The sequence below is a fragment of the Myotis davidii genome, unplaced genomic scaffold (genome assembly GCF_000327345.1).
Source record: "Myotis davidii unplaced genomic scaffold, ASM32734v1 scaffold290, whole genome shotgun sequence".
Classification (NCBI taxonomy): Eukaryota; Metazoa; Chordata; class Mammalia; order Chiroptera; family Vespertilionidae; genus Myotis; species Myotis davidii.
In genome coordinates this window covers 6544418-6568457 of record NW_006285049.1, presented here as the reverse complement: position 1 = coordinate 6568457, position 24040 = coordinate 6544418, and the positions used below count along the sequence as shown (strand labels likewise).

The window sequence follows — 24040 nt, the reverse complement described above, 5'->3', positions numbered from 1 at the left end:
AGAATCGAACCCGGGACCCTTCAGTCTGTAGGCCGCCGCTCTATGCACTGAGCCAAACCAGCTAGGTCTAAAGTTTTTTAATTTTAATACAAAGGTACATTTGCTAAATCTTCAATTAAAATAGGTCTGATTCCACATGTTCTTTTAAATAGAAGCTCAAGTCTTGATAGTTTAATAATTTTGATTTGCTTTATGGGTGTTTTTTTTTAATTGATTTCAGAGAGGAAGAGAGAGGTAGAAACATCAATGATGAGAGAGAATCATTGATCCGCTGCCTCTTGCATGCCCCACCTTGGGGATGGAACCTGCAACCTAGGCATGTGCCCTGACCTGGAATTGAACCGTGACCTCCTAGTTTATAGATTGACGCTCAACCACTGAGCCATGCTGGCTAAGCTGCTTTGTGTTTTAAAGATAGTTTTGATTTTATAAAATTTTGCTAGTTAGGCTTGCTTCTTACTTTGAATTAAGGATATTGCTTAATAAAGAAGTTTAATTTGTAAAAATAAAAGTGATTATAAAAAGTTGGTTTTTAGAGATAAGAATACAAATTCAGAAAACAGTGATTTAATAAGCATATATCAGGGTTTCTCAGCCTTGTCATTATTAACATTTTTGGTCAGATAGTTTATTGTTGTGTATATGGGAGCTGTCCTGGGCATTGTAGGGTTTAGCAGTATCCCTGCCCTTTACCCACCAGTGGTACCCCTTCTTCTCTAATTGTGATAGCAGACATGTCTGTAGGTATAGCCAAATTGTCATGTGGGGGCAAAATCTCAACATTTGAAAATCAGTATATACTGTACTTAAAAGGCGATAATAGGCCATGGAGTACCTCACTTGGGAAGTCTTTGGCATCCTTTAGGTGTCTGAGAATATGACAGCTGGGTGGTATATTGCTAATGGCAAAAAGAAGTAGAAGCTATATGACTGTGTTGGTTTCACATTTTAAAATTATTGTGCTTGCTTAGAATAAACTAACTTTTACACTTACCACCTGGTTCTATCCCAAACTGAAAAAACGATGCATTCTAAAACATATTTCACTGATAAAGTTTTATTTTGTGGGCTGACTTCAGAAGTTAGGTGGTGGTAGAAAAGGGAACCAAGATTACAACTTGAAGAGTAGCTGGTATTCAGAGCTTTTGCCATTTGTGAATATGTGGGGTAAAGGATATAATTAACCTCTTTTCTTTTCAAAGGGACATGAGAGATGGCTTTAGAAGAAAAAGCTTCCACGCTTCCCATTATGGGAGAGACCGGTCTCCTCATAAAAGAGAAAATCCGTTTTTAAGAGAATCACCTGTTGGCAGAAAGGATTCTCCACACAGCAGATCTGGCTCCAGTGTCAGTAGTAGAAGCTACTCTCCAGAAAGAAGCAAAACTTACTCTTTCCATCAGTCTCAACATAGAAGTATGTATTTTAAAAACTTCTCCTTTTTCTTTCACACTGATGAGAAAGTACTAAGACAGATTGCCTTTTAGGTGCTGTAAAAGGTATATTTTTTTAACATTTTCTTTTTTAAAATTTCAAACTTATATGGACAAGAATGGCATTCTGTGCAATAATGTCATCCTGACTGAGTTGCTTAGTGTGTGTGGGAATAAATAAATGAAATCTTCCTGTATTATATTTCTAGACTCTACTACTTGCTCATTCACAAAAAATTTACTCTTGCCTTCTATATTCAAGGCACTGTGTTAGATAGAAAGATGTCTCTGTCACCAAGGAACTAGAATATGTATATGTATTTTCCCCCAACTGATAACTTTATCAATTTGTAAATATAACATATGTAAAATATAACTGGTACAAGAATCGATATGCCATAAGTGAGCTAACGTAACATGGGCAGGTCAAGATAAGAGAGATTCTCGCTTTGGGGATGGGAGAACATGACATTTGGGCTTATCTTTCATTTCAGATTTCTGTAAGTGTAGAAGTATCTGCTAGGTATAAGGAATTATAAATTGAGAAATCAGAAAAGTCTAGGATATTTTTCCTTTTTAACTCCTTTTCTGTTATCTGTTTTTTTCAAATAATAACATTTTTAGTTTAACAATCTGTGCCTCCTGGGTGTTAAGATTGATGGGAGTTCACTTCAGGTTATCAGAATGTCTCCATTGGAGCTGTTGCTGGATTCCTGTATTTAAGAAACATTTATCAATTGTTTACTATTTTCAGAACTAGAAAGAGTGGGGCTTTCAAAAAAAATTTTTTTACTACGTGTATAAATGGTCATGCACTTACATATGTCTGAGTGCTTAAAATGTTTTTAGAATAGTTCCAGGTAACTGAAAGTTTTATTCTGGAGTTCAGTGTTAACAGTCTGATATTTCCTTCCTCTCTCCCACCACCCTTCTTTCCCTCAAGGAGAAAAACTATCTCAAAGTTGTGATGTGTGTGCTCATATGCACAGCCAGAAATATCCAAAATTAGCTAGATACCTTCTAGGAACATAGTTTTTTGTGTGTGTATATGACTTAAATCCAAATCTATTAATGATTTGATTAAGAGGAGAAAAGTATCTTGGGAAACTGATTATGAAACCTTTCAAACAAAACGTGAGTAAAATGGAGGCTTGACATTCTTACTTGACAGCTTATAAGAAAGCTGTTATCTATGATAGTTATTGGTGAATTAGCCTTATCTTTTTTATTTCACCTCTAAAACAGATCTCTAGGGAGGCATCTCTATCTGCTCTTGGCCTGGTTAGTTAGTGGCCAGAGCTCTAATATCTTGAGATGAAATGTGGAGGAGCCACCATCATGCTCTTGTCATAGGGTTTCCAATATACTTCTCTCATCCTTCAAGATCTAATGCCTTTAATATCTGGAGTGATGAGAGGATAACAAAGAATGGTGGGAGACTAAAGTATGCGATGGATTAAGTGAAATAGAGCATATGACTTTGTTAATACCATTATGTTTATTTTGTTAAGTCATTTAACGTTGAAAGTAAACTGTAATCAAGAAAAAAAGTTTGTTCTGGGGAAACTCTCTTTACAAAGTACTTTGGTTGATTCCTTAACTATTTGGGCTGATCTTTTTTTGTGTGTTAATCCTCACCCAAGGATGTTTTTCCCATTGATTTTTAGAGAGAGTGGAAGGGAGAGAGAGAAAGAGAAAGAGAAAAAACAGCAATGTGAGAGAGACACATCAATTGGCTGCCTCCTGCACGTGCCCCGACTGGGGCTGGGGATCAAACCTGCAACCCAGGTACATGGCCTTGACTTGGAATCAAGCCCACAACCCTTCCATGTGGGGTACGATGCTCTAACCAATGAGCATGTTGGCCATGGCTGGGCTGAACTATTAAATGTTTTCTATACTCCTTTCATGTAAATGGTTTTCAGAATAGTTGCATAAGATCATCTTGCAGAAAGTCTTGTTTTGGTCAGTAAATGGGAAGAGTAATTATTTACATATTTATGATACCAACTTTTGCTTTAAATCTAATTGTAACAAATATTGATAGCATCTTACTTTGCTTTTCTTTAAAAAAAAGGACTGATAAACAGGGTCTTTCAATGATCAGTCATTTAAACTGGGCTAATTAGCACTATTGGATTAGTTTAGTTTACTAATGTAAATGAAAATTTTGCCATAGATTTTATTTTTATTTTTAAATTACCTTAAATTCGATTTTTTTCCATATATTTTTATTGATTTCAGAGAGGTAAGGAGAGGGAGAGAGAGAGAGAGAGAGAGAGAAACATCAATGATGAAAATCCTTAATCGGCTGCGTCCTGCACACTCCCTACTTGAGATCTTGCCCGCAACCCGGGCATGTGCCCTTGACTGAAATCAAACCTGGGACCCTTCAGTCCCCAGGCTGCTGCTCTATCCATTGAGCTAAACCAGTTAGGGCTTGCCATAGATATAAAATGTTTGTATAAATAACAAGTAAAAATAATTTTGTTAATTTTACCATTTTGCTAATTCTCTAACTTTTACTTTTTATTCATACTTTTAGAGTAATTTAACTTATTTTAGTAATTACTATTAGTTTGGCCATGGTAACCATTTTTTTTAATCAAAAATTGTTATTCAATTACAGTTGACATTCAACATTATATTATTTTCAGGTGTACAGCACTGTGGTTAGAAATTTATATAACTTGTGAAGTAGACCACCTGCTATAATTCTAGTACCTACCTGGCACATGGTAACCATTTAAGGACTAATTATTCATAATTCTTCTGTGCATTTAATGTCTGTTATGTGCTTAATTATAAGCCACAGAATGATTTTCACTCCTTTTTCATCTCAACTAGTTATACATGTGCACACGAACACACACATACACACATGCATTTAATTATATTTCTCTTACTTGGCTTTTTGGGTTAAACCTATGGAACTTTGTTCTGCTTTAGACTGATTATTCTCCTAAATCAGTGTTTTTATCATGTGCTTTATGTATAAGATTTCTGCCTATAACTTAATTGGACTAATGTGGTCAAAGCTGTGACTACCGTGTTATTTTTAGTTCTTTTTTGTTATCCATATTTACATGCCACCAGTGTGGGTTGTCCTAGTTAACCTCATTTCCTTTTCCTTTGCTTATGAGACTGTTCTAGTTAAAATTGTTTTGTCACGTATACCTTGAATATTTTTTAAAATATGTTTTTATTAACTTTTTAGAGCGAGAGAGAAGAAGGGAGAGGGATGGAGAGATAGAAACATCAATGAGAGAGAAACATCATGCTCCCGCAGCTCCCCCCACTGGGGATCGAGCCTGCAACCTGGACATGTGCCCTGACCACCGGAATCTAACCATGACCTCTTGGTTCCTAGATTGATGCTCAACCACTGAGCCACACGGGTGGGGCTTGAATATTTTTACTTGAAGTTTATTTTTATTCTAATTAACCAAACATCTCCCCATTTGTCAGCTCTCTTGGATATTTACTTTCTTATTTGACTCCCCCTTTTCAAATGAATCCTATTGTTTTCCTAGCTCAACTATTATTTATCTTTTGTTTAGGATTGTGGCATTAGTAATGCACCAGAGATCACGAATATCCATTCTTTGTTAAAGTACATCCTGTGATGTTTAATGTATCACAATCTAGCCTTTCCATCTTTGTATAGCTCACTTTAATAAAACAATTAAAATATTTTCCTGTAACATGTACATAATGCTATTTATCTTAAACCCATAAAGATAATATATTCTTTTATATTATAACCATTTATGTATTTGAAGAGCCCCATCATAATCTTCTCAATTTTTGTTTTTCAGGTATAAATATATTTAGTTCTTTCAGCTGTTCCTTTTATTTGGCAGATTTTTGGACCTTTTGCTTTGCTAAATATTTTTCTGTTCCTTTCAAGTTGTGATGCCAGAAGTGCACTTTTATTTTGTCAACCACATTGCATTACTGACCCTTACTGAGACTGCAGACAATTGAAACCTAAACTACTTTTCTATATTTTATTCTTAAAATGCTCTTCAGCTGTACTTTTTCAGGTGCAATTGTTTACGTGTAGTTAATGCATTAAAAAAATCTAGTTATGCTAAATTTCATCTAATTAACTTTGGCTTATGATTCTCTTCCATAGAGGCTAAAAAATCTCATTTAGTGATCCTATATATTAGCAGCAGATAAATAACTTTGTTTTATCTGCAAATGAAGTATGCATTATGTGCTTTATATTAACCATTAATAATTTTGTTGAGTAGCGTAAGGCCTAATATTGAAACTTTAGAGACCTCTCTCTGTGGACTTCAGCCATTTATCTGCATCATTTGCTGTTATTCAACCGGTTGTGATCCCCATTCTTGTCTTTCTTCCACTTGTGGATTTAATAGAAGACTTGGTACTTTGTCGAAATTCAAGTTACAAAGCATTTCCTCTGTCAAAATAATGGCATAAAAATTGCCTTGCCTTTGTTTTTAAAAAAAAACATTAGGGGCTTTGTGGCTCCTGGGATGATTATGTCAGTGATTCTAAACTGCCTCTTTGTTAATTAATTCTAAACAGTTGCTATAGATTATAATGTCAACTTTACTAGTGATGCTCATATATGAATTAGGCAGTGTGACATTTTGGTTGAATTTTTAAAATATCATTATTCTGGAAGATTTGGAAGTTTATTGTTTTTGTTGATCTGTGTCTGTATTTCTTTCTTTTTAAATCTTTATTGCTGAAAGTATTACATATGTCCCCCTTTATCCCCATTGACCCCTTAGCCCGCCCCTGCCCCTGGCCTTTACCACACTATTGTCTGTGTCCATGGGTTATGCATATATGCATACAAGTTCTTTGGTTGAACATGTGTCTGTTTTTCTTTAATTCTGACTTTGGGCCCACCCTCCCCTTACTTTCTTTTTTAATCCTCACCTGATGATATGCTTATGGATTCCTTTAGAGAGTGAGAGAAAAACATCAATGTGAGAGAGAAACATTGATTTGTTGCCTTCCTTGCATGCTCCAACCAGGAATTGAACCCACAACCTTCTGTTGTATGGGATGACGCTCTAATCAACTGAGCCATCCAGCCTGGGCTCCCTTGTTTTTATTTCTAAATATATTTTTATTGATTTCAGAGAGGAAGGGAGAGGGAGAGAGAGATAGAAACATCAATGATAAGAAAGAATCATTAATCGGCTGCCTCCTGCATGCCCCTACTGGGGATCAAGCTGGAAACCCAGGCATGTGCCCTGCCTGGGAATTGAACTTTGACCTCCTGGTTCATAGGCTGACACTCAACCACTGAGCCATACTGGCCAGGCTTCCCTTATTTCTTGATATCAGCAACCATTATTACAAATAGAAGATATTTTAAAGAAAGACTATTATTAATCTATGCTTAATCCATTTTGAAAGCATATCTAAGATAACTGAAAATGTATAAGAATTAAAAAATACTATTTTAATTTGACTTTGAGTGGTGGGCACACAATACAGTATACTGATCGTGTATCATAGAAATCTACACTTGAAACCTATGTGGTCTTGAACAATGTTACCCCAGTAAATTTAATAAAAAATAAAATGAAAAAAATACTATATTGAGAAGAGAATATTTGGAAGATGGACTTTGTTATTGAACACCAATGTAATTGGAAAAGATACATGTCTGAAGACATGGTTGGCTATGAATAAATTTGGAAGTCCACATTAATTTTTGGATTATAGCTGAAATTCCAATAAAATTTAGAAGCTTAAGTCTGCCTTTATAAGGAAGGCTTTTCTGTGCAGGTTTAGATGGTAATGGGGGTAGAAATAAGGCTTTATCCTAAGATCTTGTATATTAGGCAGTAGGAAGGAAGGTTAAGTTCATTCTCTTAGCAGCTGAATATAATGTTTCTTGGTTTGAAAGTCACTGTATTTATGATCAATATTCATACAGTCTTTCATTTAGCAAAAATATATTTCAAATAAATGGTTAGCTAAGCAAGAAAGATCCAGTCTTTGCCCTCTGAGTTTATGATCTAGTGATGGAGACAAACAAGTCATTACATAGGAATAGACATTTTAGGTAAAATCTGAAGGGTGGGTAGAAGTTGGTGGAAAGATGCAAAAGGTGAAGGCTTATGAGCTATCTCATGTGGAGTACCTGAAATGTAATTTAGTCTCCTGGAAGATCTTGGACTGTTAACTGGTCCATGCTATTATTGTGCAGTGGAATTAGATACTATATATTCTTTTTGTTAGAAACTCTGTTGCTTACTCACAAGAGAGCTTTGTGAGTTTCCTGGGGAAATCCTAGGAGTATAACTATGGCTTTTCAAGCAACTGAATGACCATGGTTCTAAAAAGTAATTAGTTAATGATGTTTCCATATGTGTAGGCGTTTATAGTATCTCTGTTTTAGGACTTAGTGTGCTCTGTCAATAGCAAATATTTGTAATGTGCTAATGATATGTTTGATGTTTTAAAAAGTGAGCTCAAGTGGTTTTAGCTAATTATTAAAGGAGAGTTCTGTTTAGAAGTGCACTTCCAAAGTATTCATAGTTAATATGCCTTTACTTCAACTTGCTGCATTTTTAACCTTCTAAAGATGATTACTTTAGGGAAACAGAAGTGATGCAAAGCTTTATCTACCCCTCAAGTTGTTGTTTTCATATCTTAATTTCTCTTTCAAAGCTTCGAGGGAAAGATGAATGACCTGTGCCATGACTTTTTTTGTTTCTTGAAAAGACTTTTTTCTTTACTTTTTATTGAATTTATTTGGGTGACACTGGTTAACAAAATTATACAGGTTTCAGGTACACAATTCCACAACATCATTTGTACACTGTATTGTGTGTTCACCACCCCAAGTCAAGTCTCCTTTCATCACCATTTATGCCCCCAATACCCTCCTTAAATTACCCCTACCCTTCTCTACCTAGCAGTCAACACACTGTTGTCCATGTCTATGAGTTTTATTGAAAAGACTTTCATTCAAAAGTGTGTTTTGTTCCTATATGTCAGGCAGTGTACCAAGAATTTAATAATATGCAAGACAGAATCCATAATTTTATTACCTTTAATGATGATTTTTGTTCTAGTAGTGTCCTTTGTTCTTTCATGGATTATCAATAACAACACTTAATTAGGATTGGATGAGTCTGGTTAGGTTTGTTATGGCTTTCATCAGGACAACACATCAGAAAGAAAGCATATTTCTGAAAGATCGTATCAAATTTACAGCTATTATATTTAAAGAGTCTTCAAATATTGTTTTATTAATATTTAAATCGGCTATTATTTCAGAGAGTCACCAAATGTTAAAATCTTATAGAACTTTTAAATGTTTGTTAGAATAATAATCTTCTCTAGCTTTGATTTCATCTGCATGGGAAGAACTTTATACCTGGTCTATGGAACCAGTATTTGAAATTCCTCTTCATTTTCTTCCTTCCCATTTATTCTTTCACTCACCAAAATATTGATTTGGATTTTGATTTCCTTACTGCCCTATTCAGAATTTTTCTTTCCTTTATCCTAATTTGGAACTTATTTTCTTTAGCAAGTCACAGCAAAGGCAGAAATGTATTGAGCCTTTTTGTCCTGCTCTCAAGCAGGGAGTTAGTGCTGCTTACTAAGATCCTGTGTGAGATGAATTTGAGATAATAGATAATAGGTAAGGAGTAGCATCCTGTCAGAAATAAAGACGTGTGAATTTAAGAAGCAGATTTGAAAAATAAGAGTATTTATAGTGTTGGTTGGAGCCACATAAGTATAGCAGAGCAAAAAGAACTGGGGTTAGGAACACTCACTTGGAGGAACAATAACCAATAAAGAAGAAAGAGAAAGGTGTAGATAGGAAGTATAAACACAGAAGTACAAAAGTTTATACTTCTTAAAGGAAAACCAAATGGCAAAATATTAAAAAAAACACACAAACTTGTTTAGTTTTTATTATATGCTTGTTTTATTATATTTATTAATATGCTGTAGTAGAGGACAAGAAGAAAGACCCTTGGTGGTTTTTTGGTTTTGTTGTTTTTAGTCGATCTTTACAGACAATGGAAGGGAGAAGAAGAGAAAGAGAAACATCAATGTGATAGTGACACATATATTGGCAGCCTCATGCACACTCACTCTCTGTGATTGAGGTTGCAACCGAGGCATTTGCCTGCCCGGGAATTGAACCTGCAATCTTTCGGTGCACAGGATGACACCTGCCAGGACAAGACCCTTGGTTTTAATATAAACATATCCTTGGAAACTCTGGGAGGAGTTTAAGCACAGTGGGGTTGTTTCTACTATCTTTTGTATTAAAATATACTCTAAAATTTAAAAAATTAAAACAACCACTTGATTTTTTTTTTTTTTTTTTATGATTCTGCAATTTGAGCCAGGTTCAACTGGGTGGTTTTACTAGTCTGTTAAAATTTATTAAATAGTCCAAGCTTGTTTAGGGCAGCATGGCTAGAACTCTGTAGTTAAATGTGGCAATTCCTGTAGTGTCTCTGAAATTTGGAATTGAAATCAATAAACAGCATGTATTAGTAAACTGACTCTATGGAGGGGAAAACTACCTGATTTATGATATTTGCCGATATCCATGGAGTAAATACTACCACTGTGGCTGCTTTCAGGCTACCCATGTGGAGTCGTTAAACTTGCAGTTTGGAAGAGATGCAGACATTCCACTCTTACCACCTAACACGAGCCAACCTCAGGCTCCAGACACTCCTGTAAAACATCCCTGTCCTAATTTCTTTTTTTTTCTTTCTTTCTTTTAAATATATTTTATTGATTTTTTACGGAGAGGAAGGGAGGGAGATAGAGAGCCAGAAACATCGACGAGAGAGAAACATCGATCAGCTGCCTCCTGCACATCTTCCCCTGGGGATGTGCCCGCAACCCAGGCACATGCCCTTGACCGGAATCGAACCCGGGACCCTTGAGTCCGCAGGCCGACGCTCTATCCACTGAGCCAAACCGGTTTCGGCCCTGTCCTAATTTCTTGATCTACAAAGAATTTGAGACAGGTTAACAAAATAAACACTTAATAAAATAGGGTTAAGAAAATGGGTGAAGGCTTTTATATAAAAGGAACATTAAATGAAAATAAAAATAAGAATAAAGTTAGTAATATATTAAATAAATGCCTATAATAAGGCTCTCAGTAGTTGCTGTAGGTGAACTAAGGATTTGCCTAAAGCAAAGAGGAAATGAGCAGTAATAGTGTTCACAGTGTACCTTGGGTAAAAACATATCAGCTGCTCAGGAGGAACAAACATTTCCTGATGATAGATCAGTGAACAATAAGAGGGACACTGCATCTTCAACAACATTCTTCCAAAAGTAGGAGGGCACCATTTGTTTAATACAAGGTGCTGACAGTGCCAAAATGGTTCAGAAAAGGTGTGTTGTTTTCTTCGAGAAAAAGGTAAAATTGGCAATTTGGGATCTATAATAGAAGAAGGAATTTGTATATTATTGCAAAGATATCTGGGAATCTCTGCTAGTATATTTAGGCTATTTAGAAAGCTGATTCCATCTGCATCAAGTATTTGCAGGAAGCTAATAAAATATTTACATGTTTCTAAATATGAGATAATTAGGGATTCAACAAAGACAGTTGCTGTGGATTTAGGTATAAAGAAAATTCATCACCCTAGCCGATTTGGCTCAGTAGATAGTGCGTTGGTTGGCCTGTGGACTGAAGGGTCCTGGGTTCTATTCAGGTCAAGGGCACGTACCTCAGTTGCAGGCTCCTCCCCGGTCCAGGCCCTGGTGGGGGCGCATGCAGGACTCACATTCATATTTCTCTGTCTTTCCCTCTCTCTGCCACTCTCTCTTAAAATCAATGGAAAAATATCCTCGGGTGAGGATAAAACAACAAAAAAAGAAAATTCATCTATGAGAAAGTTTGTATAAAAAGAAATAGCACGATCTAGTAATAGGCTTCCTGTTGAGAGCATTTCAAAATAACTACTATGAAATCATTCCTGTGTTCTTTTTTATTGCTAATGATAATTCATTTTTGATACTTTGGTGTCATTCTTTAATCAGTCCTTTAAATGTTGACTTTATGGAAGAGATTAGAGTAGGCTCTTAAAATTAAGAGTAAGATATGATCTCATCTTCAATTTTTGGTATCTTATTCTATGATCCTTTCCTCATTTCTTTCTGCCCATGCTATCCTTGGTTAGCCTCATCTTCATATTTCATGTTGTTGGTCTTGGACCCAACCCAATTATGATCTTAAGCAGGTTTTTTCCTGTTATGTTACTCCTCTGCAGTGGTGGCTGATCAGGCAGCCGTACTTGAAGGCGGGTTAGGAAAGAGGTTAGGGTCACCAGCAAGTGCGTAGAGTTCCTGTTCTCATCACTACCACTTCTGGGTCCTTCTCTTGTTCCTCCTGGGCACAGAGGTGCTTGCTGGTAGTAATTCCTCCCTGCCCACCTTTCCTTAGAACCCGTGCGTGCTGCTGCTTCCTACAAACGGCAGAATGAAGGAAAGCCAGCAAGAGGTGAGTTTTGAGCTAGATTTTTATTTGGGGTTGTGCAAGGGTGGGGGCTTGAATTGACTGAGGTTATAGAGGGAAAGTGTGTAACTGCTCCAGTAGTCTGCTGTTGGAACCAAAGTTGAACAGTAGACTCAGATAATAGGGGATACCGGGGTGAGGTGTCTGGACCAGCCATTCCTGTTCTGCTGTAGTTACCTCATAGAAGGTTGAGATCTATAGACTAGACAAGTCATTGACAGGTATAACAGTAGGTCCACGGGATTTCTTTTTACCTTTCCTGTGCCCTTTCTGCTACCTTCTATGTCATTCTTTATCTTTTGCTTCTTGCCTGTCCGTCCCTTTCATGCACTTGGTATATATGAATACATGTGGCTATATGCCAGGCCACCTGCCCTACCCTTCAGTGTTCCTTTGCTGCTGCACACTGACATTAGGTGATACCTGCTTAAATTAGCCCTTCTACAGCTACCATCAAGATAGATTGTAAGACTATACTTGGGCACCATAGTGCTGATGTCTTGTTTGTAAAGGAAATGCTAGGTAAGAAATTAACAAGTGCTTGTGAAAGTTTTTTCTGTGTCTAGCTGCTGTGTGCCAGAATTGAACCTACAATTATGCCTTTAATGTGCTGTGCTTGTTGGTTCAGCTCCTCATTTCCTTTCAAGGAATAGAATATCTGAATAGGATGAGGAGTTCGTTGCAGTCTCTGAGTAAAAAACCAAATGATCTTTTCACCAAATTTTTGAGTGCCTACTCTTTTACTTAAAGGACTCAAGCTAGGTAGGCCCTGAGTATTCAGAAGTAAATAAGCTATGATACTTGTTCCTCTAGGTGCTTTTGGTGTTGGGGCTAGGACTGACACTGTCGCAGTATCATGTGGAATTTACCATGTGCAATGGAAATACAGTAGCGAATGACTAAATAAGCCATGCTCTGAATTATTTGGAGGTGTAGTGATGCTTGGTATTTTATTTTTGATTTTTAAGGTCTACAAGAACTTTTAAACTTGCTTAGTGTGGAAACTTCTTAATGATACCACAAGTTAAAAGATTCTAGGGTTATGTCTTTTTTAAGACTGTTGGAGCTTCAGAGTTGGAATACTGTGCCTAGATCAGGAATGACATTTGTTGTGTCCTGTACATTTCTGGACGTTTAGCAGCATCCCTACCCTCTGTTTACTCTGTATCAGAGGCAACTCTCCCCTTGTGAAATAAAAAGTATCTTCACACATTGCCAAATGTCCCTAGAGAGGTGAGGTTGGGGCGGGGCGGGTGAGAGGGCTGAGAAAGCCTTTCTGGTCTGCAGGACATTAGGAAGAGATGGTACTCACTACTGTCCTAAGGGCCTCAGAAGCCTGTGTGTCTCCAGGCCCTTGCTTAGCTACCTCGGCCACGGCAGGAAGAGCCTAAGAGGCTTTTTTTTGACTGAAGCTGGCTTTGCCTCAGTTGCAAAGTTGTTTTGTCTCTGCCTCTGCTCTTGACTGCTTTCTTGGCCTTAATTCACTGTCCAACCTTGACCAGCTTCTGTGTCACTGCAAACTTGGTGTCACTTTTTCCTCTTCTTCATAATTTCACCAGTTTTTCTAGAAGTTAAGAGCAAGGGATTTATGTTATATTTGACACATAGAGACAATGTAATGAAAAATGTTTTTCTGTCAGAAACAACTCATTGTTATTTTTAAGATTATATTTAAACTCATTTTGTTGTTGTTGTTGTTGTTGTTAAACCGGCTAAATTAATATTATTTAAATCTATTTTCTGGCTAAAGTTTCTATAAAATTAATGGTATACATAGAGCACTGACATGGGTGTCTGAATTGACTAAAGATAAAGGTTAATGATTTTATCTCATTCAGATTTATTATTAACCATTTACCACATATCTAGGTACTCATTTATATCTGGTGCTGGATTAGCCCTCTAAATTATAGTTTTCTAGTTTTTAATTTTATTTTTTAGGCTGTCTAAACATTTCAGTAATACCTGCTAAATTTCTTACATGCTTCTCTCTGTGAGCTATTGCTTAATTAGCTAGTTCTCTTTGGTGGGATCTATACAATAACTCCCTTGGGTTTTTATTGTGATGTATTAAAAGTTAAGATTTTAAGAACTTGGAGGAGGAAGCAGTTATGATTTAAAATTTTTTATTTTTGCCTTTCTTGAGGTCTTCTCAGTGGTTCTGTGTTTGCAAACTGGCATTGGCGTGGCCTATACAGATGGCCAGATATGATGTCCACTGGTTCTAGGTTAATTAAAAATTTTGATGGTGCTCAGCCTCTTAAAAGGATCAGTAGATTTAAATATTAACTGGTTTAATTTAATAATGTAGTAGACGATTTCAGTACTACAATAAGTGTATACTCCCCTTGTTTATTCAAATACAAAAATCACATTAATTGAAAACAGATGAGTTAAAAAATTTCATTGTTCATTTTCTTATGTAGATAAAGAGAGACCTGTTCAGTCTTTGAAAACATCAAGAGACACTTCACCCTCAAGTTCTTCAACAGTTCCTTCATCAAAGGTTTGTTATATTTATAAAATCAATTTGAAGAGGAATTACAAAGTAAACGATATGGACTGTCTAGTACAGATGCTTTTATCCTTTATTGTCATAATGGGGGTAATTTGCATTTAAAAACTTGAATCGTAAGTAACCACAGCTTGAAAGTAGCTACCAGCGTGAATGAGCAGTTTTATCATAGATTTTTTTCACAGGTTATGCTAAAATTAGTATTTACTGCTGCCCTTGCTCATCTTGACCATAACCAGGTAGCAGTGAATGTTCAGTAGGGACATATTTGATGGACATCATGATGAAGTGGGATTTATTTCATAGATGAAAGGATGTTTCAACATCCATAAATCAATCCATGTGCTATACCACATGAACAAAATGAAGGATAAATATTATATGACCATATCAGTAGATGCAGAAAAGTCATTTGACAGAGTTCAACATCTATTCATCCACTCATAAAAATTCTGAACAAACAGTATAGAGGAAATATACCTTGCCATAATAAAGGTCATATGTGACAAGCCCATAGCTAACATTGTACTCAGTGGTGCAAAGCTAAAAGCATTTTCTAACATCAGGAACAAGATAGGGTGCCCACCCTCACCATGTTTAGTCAGCAGAGTGCCGGAAGTCCCAGCCAGAGCAGTTACGCAAGAAAAAGAAATCAAAGGCTTCCAATGGGAAAGGAAGAAGTAAAACTGTCTCTATTTGCAGCTAGCATAACGCAATAGAAAACTGTAAAGAATCTACATTAAAATTGTTAGAACTAATAAGTTCAGTTAAGGGGTCCGAGGGGCGCGTAGGGAATGCGCATCCGCGGGGCGGGCCTTCTCCGCTGACAGCTTGCGCGCATCGCGCCTGCGCGGGCTGAGGGCGGTGGCTCCGGCCCTCGCTCCTGCCATGCACCATCCGCCCCTCAGAGCTAGCGGTGTGGACACTGAACTCAGCGGAGAACGCGGCTGAGAAATGGAGAGGAAAATGAAACATTAAAAGTGGCAGCTATGTGGCAGATCCTAAAAGAACTATGGCAACATCAGGTGACTGCCCCGGAAGTGAATCTCAGGGGAGAGAAGAACCCGTGGAACACTGTGAACAGCACCTCCCAGAGGGTGTGCACCCCGAGGAGTTTGTGGCCATCGCGGACTATTCTGCCACCGATGAGACACAGAAACTTCACCTGGAGATGTTGACAGACCAGCCACGGACAACTAAATATCACCAGGTGATCCTGCAGAACAGGGCGTCCCTCAAAGACAAAGTGATTCTGGATGTCGGCTGTGGGACAGGGATCATCAGCCTCAATGGAGAGGAAAATGAAACATTAAAAGTGGCAGCTATGCAGCAGATCCTAAAAGAACTATGGCAACATCAGGTGACTGCCCCGGAAGTGAATCTCAGGGGAGAGAAGAACCCGTGGAACACTGTGAACAGCACCTCCCAGAGGGTGTGCACCCCGAGGAGTTTGTGGCCATCGCGGACTATTCTGCCACCGATGAGACACAGAAACTTCACCTGGAGATGTTGACAGACCAGCCACGGACAACTAAATATCACCAGGTGATCCTGCAGAACAGGGCGTCCCTCAAAGACAAAGTGATTCTGGATGTCGGCTGTGGGACAGGGATCATCAGCCTCTTCTGTGCACATTATGCGCAGCCCAGAGCAGTGTACGCGGTGGAGGCCAGCGAAATGGCCCAGCACACGGGGCAGCTGGTCATGCAGAATGGCTTCGCCGACATCATCACCGTGTTCCAGCAGAAGGTGGAGGACGTGGTGCTGCCGGAGAAGGTGGACGTGCTGGTGTCCGAGTGGATGGGGACCTGCCTGCTGTTTGAGTTCATGATTGAGTCCATCCTGTACGCCCGGGATGCATGGCTGAAGGAGGGTGGGATCATCTGGCCGACCACTGCCGCACTGCACCTCGTGCCCTGCAGTGCTGACGAAGACTACTGCAGCAAGGTTCTCTTCTGGGACAACGCCTATGAGTTCAACCTCAGCGCTCTCAAATCGTTAGCAATTAAGGAGTTTTTTTCGAAGCCCAAGTATAACCACATTTTGAAACCAGAAGACTGTCTGTCTGAGCCGTGCACTATATTACAGCTGGACATGAGAACGGTGCAGATCGCTGAACTGGAGACAATGAAAGGCGAGCTGTGCTTTGATATCAAGAAAGCCGGCGCACTGCATGGATTTACGGCCTGGTTCAGTGTCCGCTTTCAGAACCTGGAGGAGGAGGAGCCACAGCTGGTGCTGAACACGGGACCATTCCATCCCACCACCCACTGGAAGCAGGTGCTATTTATGATGGACGAGCCCGTCCCCGTCCACGCAGGGGATGTGCTCACAGGCTCGATTGTGCTGCAGAGAAACCCAGTGTGGAGGAGGCACATGTCCGTCGCTCTGAGCTGGTCCGTCACCTCCAGACAGGACCCCACGGTGCAGAGAGTTGGAGAAAAAGTCTTTCCGATCTGGAGATGACAGTTGAAGTTCTCTTTGGGAAGCAGTGTGAGCTTGCAGTCATAGGACGCGTGTCAGCCTTGTACTCCTGTGAAGTGACTGTTCGTGCATCATGTGTTACTGGTGTCCTTACTGCCCTCAGTTCATCCACTCACCATGCAGAACGTGTGGTTGCACAGAGCCGTGCAGGACCTGGGGTGGCAGTGCATGCGCTGGGCTCTGCATGAGGTAGTACCTTGTAGAGATGTCTTCCAAATAAATCGTGTTGGCACATAGTAAATCTCAATAAATATTTTTAAATAAACGAATGTTCGTGTAGAAAAAATAAAATAAAATAAATTCAGTTAAGTTGCAGGATACAAAATGACTATTGGAATAATAAGTTGCATTTCTGTACACCAAAAGGGACTATAAGAAAATGAAATTAAGATAATCCCATTTATAATAGCATAAAAAGAATGAAATACTTAGAAATAAATTTAACCAAGCAGATAAATGATCTATATATTGAAAATTATAAGACATGGATGAAAGAAATTGAAGAGGTAAAAAATAAATGGAAAGACATTTTGTGCTCATGGATTGGAAGAATTAATATTGTTAAAATGCCCATGCTATCCAAACAATCTACAGATTCAATGCAATTGCTATCAAAATTCCAATGTCCTTTTTCACAGAAATACGACAAACAATCCTAACATTTATATGGAGCTAAAAAAGACCCCAAGTACCCAAAGTGATCTTGAGAAAAAAGAACAAGGCTGGCGGCATCACAGTTACTGACTTTAAACTATATTACAAAATTATAATAAAACAGTATGGTATTAGCATAAAAACTGACATATCGATTAATGGAGCAGAATAGAGACTCAGAAATAAACCCATGCATATATGGTCAATTAATTTATAACAAGGAACCAAGACTATACAATGGGGAGAGAACCGTCTCTTCCATAAAGCCTGTTGGGAAAACTGGGTAGCCACATACAAAAGAACAAATTGTATCCCCATTTTACACTATAAGTGAAAATCCACTGGAAGTGGATTAAAGACAAAACCTTAGAAGTCCTAGAAGAAAACTTAGGATAAGCTTGACATTGGTCTTAGCAGTGATTTTTAAAATTTGACACCAAAAGCAAGGCGGGGGGTGGGGGTGGGGCAAAAAAATAAACTATTGGGACTACATCAAATTACGTTTCTGTACATAAAAGAAAAACCATCAACAAAATGAAAAGGCAACTTACAGAATGGGAGAAAATATTTTCAAATCAAATATCTGATAAGGGATTAATACCCCAAATATATAAAGGACTTATATAACTCAATAGGAGAAAAACAAAAATTCTATTAAAAAATGTTCAGAGAAACTGAGTAGACATTTTTCCAGAGAAGGTATACAAATGACCAACTGGTACATGAAAAGGTTGCCAACATCACTAATCACTAAGGAAATGTAAATCAAAACTACAATGAGAAGTCACCTCAAACCTGTTAGAATGGCTGTCATTAAAAAGATAAGAGGTAAGTGTTGAGGAAGGTGTGTAGATAAGGGAACCTTTGTACGTATACTGTTGGAGGGAATGTAAGTTGGTGTAGCCATTATGGAAAACAGTATGGAGGCTCCTTAAAAATTAAAAAATAGAGCAACCATGTGATCCAGCTATCCCACGTCTGGGTATATACCCAAAGGAAATGAAAATAGGATCTTGAAGGGATAACTGCACTCCCATGTTCATTGCAGCATTATTTACAATAGCTAAGACCTTAGTGTCCCACAGCGGATAAATGGATAAAGAAGTTGTGGTGTATGCACACAATGGGATATTATTCAATCATGAGAAAGAGACAGCTTGCCTTTTACAACATGGATGGACCTTGAGGGCATTATGCTAGGTGAAATAGAGAAAGACAGTACTGTATGATCTTACTTATACGTGGAATCTAAAAATGCAGAATTTACAGAAACATTGATGAGAAAGGTAATTACTAGGGGATGGGGGTGGTGAGTGGGGGAAAAGAAGAGATGTTGGTCACAGTTCTGGGGATCTAATGTACAGCATAGTGATTATAGTCAATAATAATATATCATATACTTGAAAGTTGCTAAGAGATCTTGAATGTTCTCACCACAAAAAAGAAATAGTAATTATGTGAGGTGACGCAGGTGTTCAAGTAACACTATGGTTGTAATTATCTTGCAATTTTAAAATGTAGTTATATATCTCCATTTTATAGAAAAGGCTCAGAAGTTAATTTTCTCAAGGACATAACTACTCTTCACTACATCATTCTTCCAGTTTGTACCTTTGCAGCATCCTAAAACGTGTTGAAAAGATGATTTTTGGTTCTAATCTTCCAAACTTAAAAATTTTGAGGTGTTGTTTTTTCTATCCTCTATAGTTAGAGATTCTCTTCACCAACCTCACACTCTTTTACTGTTGTTACATCTCTTCTTTCCTTCTTTTTATTTTTCTGTCTTTGGTACATTTTGATTTTCAGCAAGAGTAGGTATCACAAGAGTAGATACAGTTTATGCTACCGTTAAAGTGACAGTGCTTCTCTGCATAAAGGAAAAGAAAATGGTGTTTTAGTGACAACTTACATCTTTAGAGCTTTCCTAGAAATCAGGATTTTAGAATGCTGGGTTTTGAATAGGAAAGACTGATTCAGTGGTTCTCAACCTTCCTAATGCCACGACCCTTTAATACAGTTCCTCATGTTGTTGTGACCCCCCCCCCACCATAAAATTATTTTCGTTGTTACTTCATAACTGTAATTTTGCTATGTTATGAATTTTAATGTAAATATCTGATATGCAGGTTGTATTTGCAGGGGTTGCGACCCACAGGTTGAGAACCGCTGGATTAGATTTTCTTTTTCTGTCTTGCCTTGTTAAGGTGCATTACCCACCTGAAAGACCAGCTTGTTTTTCTTGTCAGGTAGAAGTGAAAGAGGAGCAAATAGTACTTGCCCATCTAAGTCACTGTGGATATTTAAATTATTATACATGAAATACTCATTTACCTTGGACTATGATGCCATGAAAAAACAAGTTACAACATAAAATTTTGTGGCACATGTTAAAATATATTTAGTGGGAAATGATAATGGATTTTAGATATTTTTGTCTGACAGTTTATGTAGATTGTTGGCATTTTTGTCTTAAGGTGGAATCAGAATTTCAGATTTTAGATCTAGAATCATTTTATGTATTTGGAAAGTGCACCTTCCTTTGTCTTTTGCCCAGAGTTACATGGTAGCTCTGGCGAGCTCTGTTACCTAGATTTCCTGATTTAGTTGGAGGACTTTTTCTTTTCAATAGTATGGCTGCTCTCATGTAGGAGGTCAAAGGCCTTTGTTTCAGAATTTGTTTTCTGCTTTTAGAACTTAGTTTCAAATGGATTTTTTTAAATGGACAAATTTAATGACAGATGAGTAGAGGATTGAGTTATAGAAGATTTTGCTTCCTTTATTACTAGAGATAACTTACAATGTTTGTTTCGTTTCTGCTCTATAAAACAGATACCCCAAAAAGTGAGGTGTAATTTTTTTCTTTGATACATTTGTGTGCTGTCCTCTTAATTTTTAAAAAAACGTTTAAATTCTATTGCTAAGTAATAGTAAAGGAATTACTTATACATTTTAACTTTATGTATGGGTAGGTCTTTGGACTTAGATATTTAGGCTTCTTCAATAACCGTGGAATCCCGCCACATATCTCCAGTAAACATTACAGATGGCAAGCCAGTGGGTTGGTGAATTGAATAAGCTATGGAAGGAGGTCAAGGGCCTTGTTGTACTGGAAGACCTAGTTTTAAATTCCAGCTCAGGATTTACTAGTAACTGGCAAATGACTGTTCTTTTGTGTTTGTTTGTTTTTTTTGACATTCAGTTTCTTGGTTTATAAATTGGGGTAATGCAGTCTACCCTAGCCATCTTCATGGAATACCATTTAATTAAATTCCATCTTCATGGAATACCATTTAATTAAAATACTTTTTCTTGCCGCAACCGATTTGGCTCAGTGGATAGAGCGTCAGCCTGCGGACTGAAGGGTCCCGGGTTCGATTCCGGTCAAGGGCATGTACCTGGGTTGCGGGCACATCCCCAGTGGGGGGTGTGCAGGAGGTAGCTGATCGGTGTTTCTCTCTCATCGATGTTTCTGACTCTCTCTCTCTCCCTTCCTCTCTGTAAAAAATCAATAAAATATATTTTAAAAAAATGCTTTTTCTTTTGGTTTACATATACAAGTACTTTATAAGTGGTAGTATACTATAACATAGGGATTACTGGCCCTATGATCCAGAGGAGATATATTTGGAACCAATGATGTGACTTTAAAGAAGAGGTGGGGATAAGATTAGGGGTGAAGGGCCTAATTGATGAAAATGTATGCTAATAAAATAGAATGGAATCAGTTACCATAAGGGCCTAAGGAAAGAATTGTTCTAATTTTTGCCTTACAATTTTACATCTTATTCTGTAACATAGGTCTGTAAAAAGTATTAGGAGAATCATATGTAATCCAGGAAAAACATTTTATGTTCTTCATTTTTATATTGAGCACATGGAGTGATCAATTTTCAAATATATTTTAGTTATTATAACAGATTTATAACAATGAATATGGAAAAGAAAGAAAAACTAGACTCCTAAGCATTATGCTATATGCTTTCAGGTCTGTTACCTCTTTTGATTCTTACAAGTACTTTGTAAAACAGTGAATATTGTTAAATTTTTTAAAAATTTCAAATTATAGTTAACACTAGTAGCCCAGTGCACGAAGTTCATGCACATTAAAAGGGAATTAATTGCCCTAACTGGTTTGGCTCAGTGGATAGAGCATCGACCTGCGGACTCAAGGGTCCTAGGTTCGATTCCGATCAAGGGCATGCAACTTGGTTGCGGGCACATCCCCAGTGGGGAGTGTGCAGGAGGCAGCTGATCGATGTTTCTATCTTTCCCTTTCCCTTCCTTTCTCTCTAAAATAAATAAAAAGAACAACAAAAAGAATCTCTTTAAAAAATGAACTTTAAGTTTATTGATTTTGTGTAAAGAGTAAGACTTATATAACTTATTCCAAATTATAAAAATAGCATATCTGGACTTTTCTGTTGCACTAATTAGAAATTTACCGTGATGAGATTTGGCATTATTTATTTCATTGAATATAATTGCAGATAGAAAGTTGAAATCCATATGATGTCTTAATATGTTCTAAATACTATTAGTATATTAGTTCATTGTCAGTGTCTTTTGTTCCTTAGATGAATTTCTGAAGTTTTATGTAAATGGAATTAAAAGGCTAATCTATATGTCCCAAATGAATTGCTACTTGAATTCAATGTTGAATATTTTTGAAAAAGCAAATAAAGAATGTACTTGTTCTCTAGATGTATTTGAAGGCTTCTGTGATTTTAAGTGTAAGTGGGGTGTACTTCTTGATGTATTTGAAGTTTAAAAGCCCTCGAGAATTGTAGCAGAACTGTTCTTTTATTTTTATTAGGTGTTAGACAAACCCAGTAAGCTAACTCAAAAGGAACTTGCTGAGGCTGCAAGCAAGTGGGCTGCTGAGAAGCTAGAGAAGGCAGATGAAAGTAACTTACCTGAAATTTCTGAGTATGAGGTAAGGCATCATTTCTCCTTTATGTTTCCCATCTGAGAGTTTTAGTCAAGATTTTAAATTATGGGCAGAAAATATTTGATTCTAGTATTTTAAAATATATTTGGGGAAACTATTCTTATGTATTATTAAAATTTATCACATATGGTAATAGTATGAATATGAATGACTGAATTCAACAACTATACTGTCAACGTCTCCAATAGTTTAGAATAATATAAATATGGAATAAAATGAAAATGTACTATCTATACTTCGCTGTTAAAGGTATCTCTAGAAATCATGCTAAGCCCCTAGTGATAAAACAGTGAATTCAGAACAGAAATCTAATTAGGCCTTGGGTCTTGGGCTATATTTATGTTGTATATTCTAGTTTATACAAATTAATCTCATAAATATCCCAAGAAATGAAATTATGCATTGTTTGCACTACCTATGACTTTGATGAGTCTTAAGTACCAAAAGGTGAGAGCATTTTTGGATCCTTAGAATATTGTTTTGAAATGTTTGTGTTATATTTGAAAATGAACTGAAAAATTTCTCTATAGCTTATAACATCTCTAATAGGGAAATATAGATTTTTATGGGCAAAATTAAGCATTTTAGATTCAAGATTTGGTGCTTGAGGAATTATTTTAGTAGGCAGAAAATATAGAAATTTTTGTACTATGACAAATTATGTTTCTTTGAAGGAGATTTGTGGCTTTTCAGTATGTTTTGTACGCCTTTCACAGAATGTTCTTTGATAAAAAGGCTCAAGCATTGGAATTCTATATTCTATATACCTACATACATCTTCATAAACTATGAAAAGATCCTTTCCAAAATAACTAATATACACTGTTCCAAAAAGTACAAACCTGTACAGACCCTACCTGTCCTTATGCAAATGGAGACTTTCTTTTATCTGCCATTTAGATAGCAAATATTCTTAATTAGGTAAAGGTTTTCTCTTTATTGTAGCTGTAAAATAGATTTTATTTTCTTTCTGTAAAATAGATATTTATACATATTCTTGAATACATTTTTCAAAAACATCAAGCTGTCTGTCCATCTTTGGTACCTTTCAAATACTATTTAAATGCACAAACAATACAGTGATACATTTAATTGGTTAATTTTGCTTATTTCCTTTGCTAATTTAGAATAATGATTTTTATATTAGTAACAGATATAAATACTTCAAAATTGCTGTTTTAGAGAACTGATAATTTTTTTCAGGGTTAAGTAAAACACCTCCAAACACAATACATTGTTGTTTGTTAAATACTTTATTTTCAATTAGCAAGGCTTTATTAAGACACTAGGGGCCCGGTGCACGAAATTCATGCACTGGGTGTGTGTGTGTGTGTGTGTGTGTGTGTGTGTGTGTGTGTGTGTCGGGGGGAGTGTCCCTCAGCCCAACCTGCACCCTCTCACATACTGGGAGCCCTCAGGAGTTGACCCCCATCACCCTCCAATCGCAGGATCGGCCCCTTGCCCAGGCCTGACTCCTCCGCCAGGGGTGTCAGGCCTG

The 24040-nt window shown here is 37.2% G+C and overlaps 2 protein-coding genes across 7 annotated transcripts in view; both read left to right on the top strand.

The window, feature by feature from the left end:
* PPHLN1 (periphilin 1) overlaps window positions 1-24040 on the top strand; it is a 108999-nt gene that overhangs the window by 35307 nt on the left and 49652 nt on the right. For 2 of the 4 annotated variants that reach the window (XM_006755540.2, XM_006755542.2), the window contains 4 exons: window positions 1203-1414; window positions 11870-11926; window positions 14368-14447; window positions 22408-22527. In XM_006755540.2, the coding sequence (XP_006755603.1) occupies window positions 1203-1414; window positions 11870-11926; window positions 14368-14447; window positions 22408-22527 (469 nt within the window). The remainder of the gene's footprint in view (window positions 1-1202; window positions 1415-11869; window positions 11927-14367; window positions 14448-22407; window positions 22528-24040) is intronic. The other 2 variants (XM_006755541.2, XM_006755543.2) reach the window with 1 other exon arrangement.
* LOC102756342 (protein arginine N-methyltransferase 2) lies at window positions 15234-16966 on the top strand. 3 transcript variants are annotated; one of them, XM_006755538.2, is made up of 2 exons: window positions 15234-15418; window positions 15754-16966. In XM_006755538.2, the coding sequence occupies exon 2, from the start codon at window positions 15804-15806 to the stop codon at window positions 16920-16922; it is 1119 nt and encodes a 372-aa protein (XP_006755601.1). In that variant the 5' UTR covers window positions 15234-15418; window positions 15754-15803; the 3' UTR covers window positions 16923-16966. The 3 variants fall into 3 exon arrangements, with proteins under 3 accessions (XP_006755601.1, XP_015414111.1, XP_006755602.1); XM_015558625.1 differs by having other exon boundaries at window positions 15234-15429; window positions 15765-16966; XM_006755539.2 differs by having other exon boundaries at window positions 15234-15629; window positions 15800-16966.

Coding starts and splice junctions, on each gene's coding strand:
- LOC102756342 (XM_006755539.2), top strand. CDS start 15,469: ATGGCAACATCAGGTGACTGCCCCGGAAGTGAATCTCAGGGGAGAGAA. Junction 15,630..15,799: donor CAGAAACTTCACCTGGAGAT/GTTGACAGACCA, acceptor AGATCCTAAAAG/AACTATGGCAACATCAGGTG.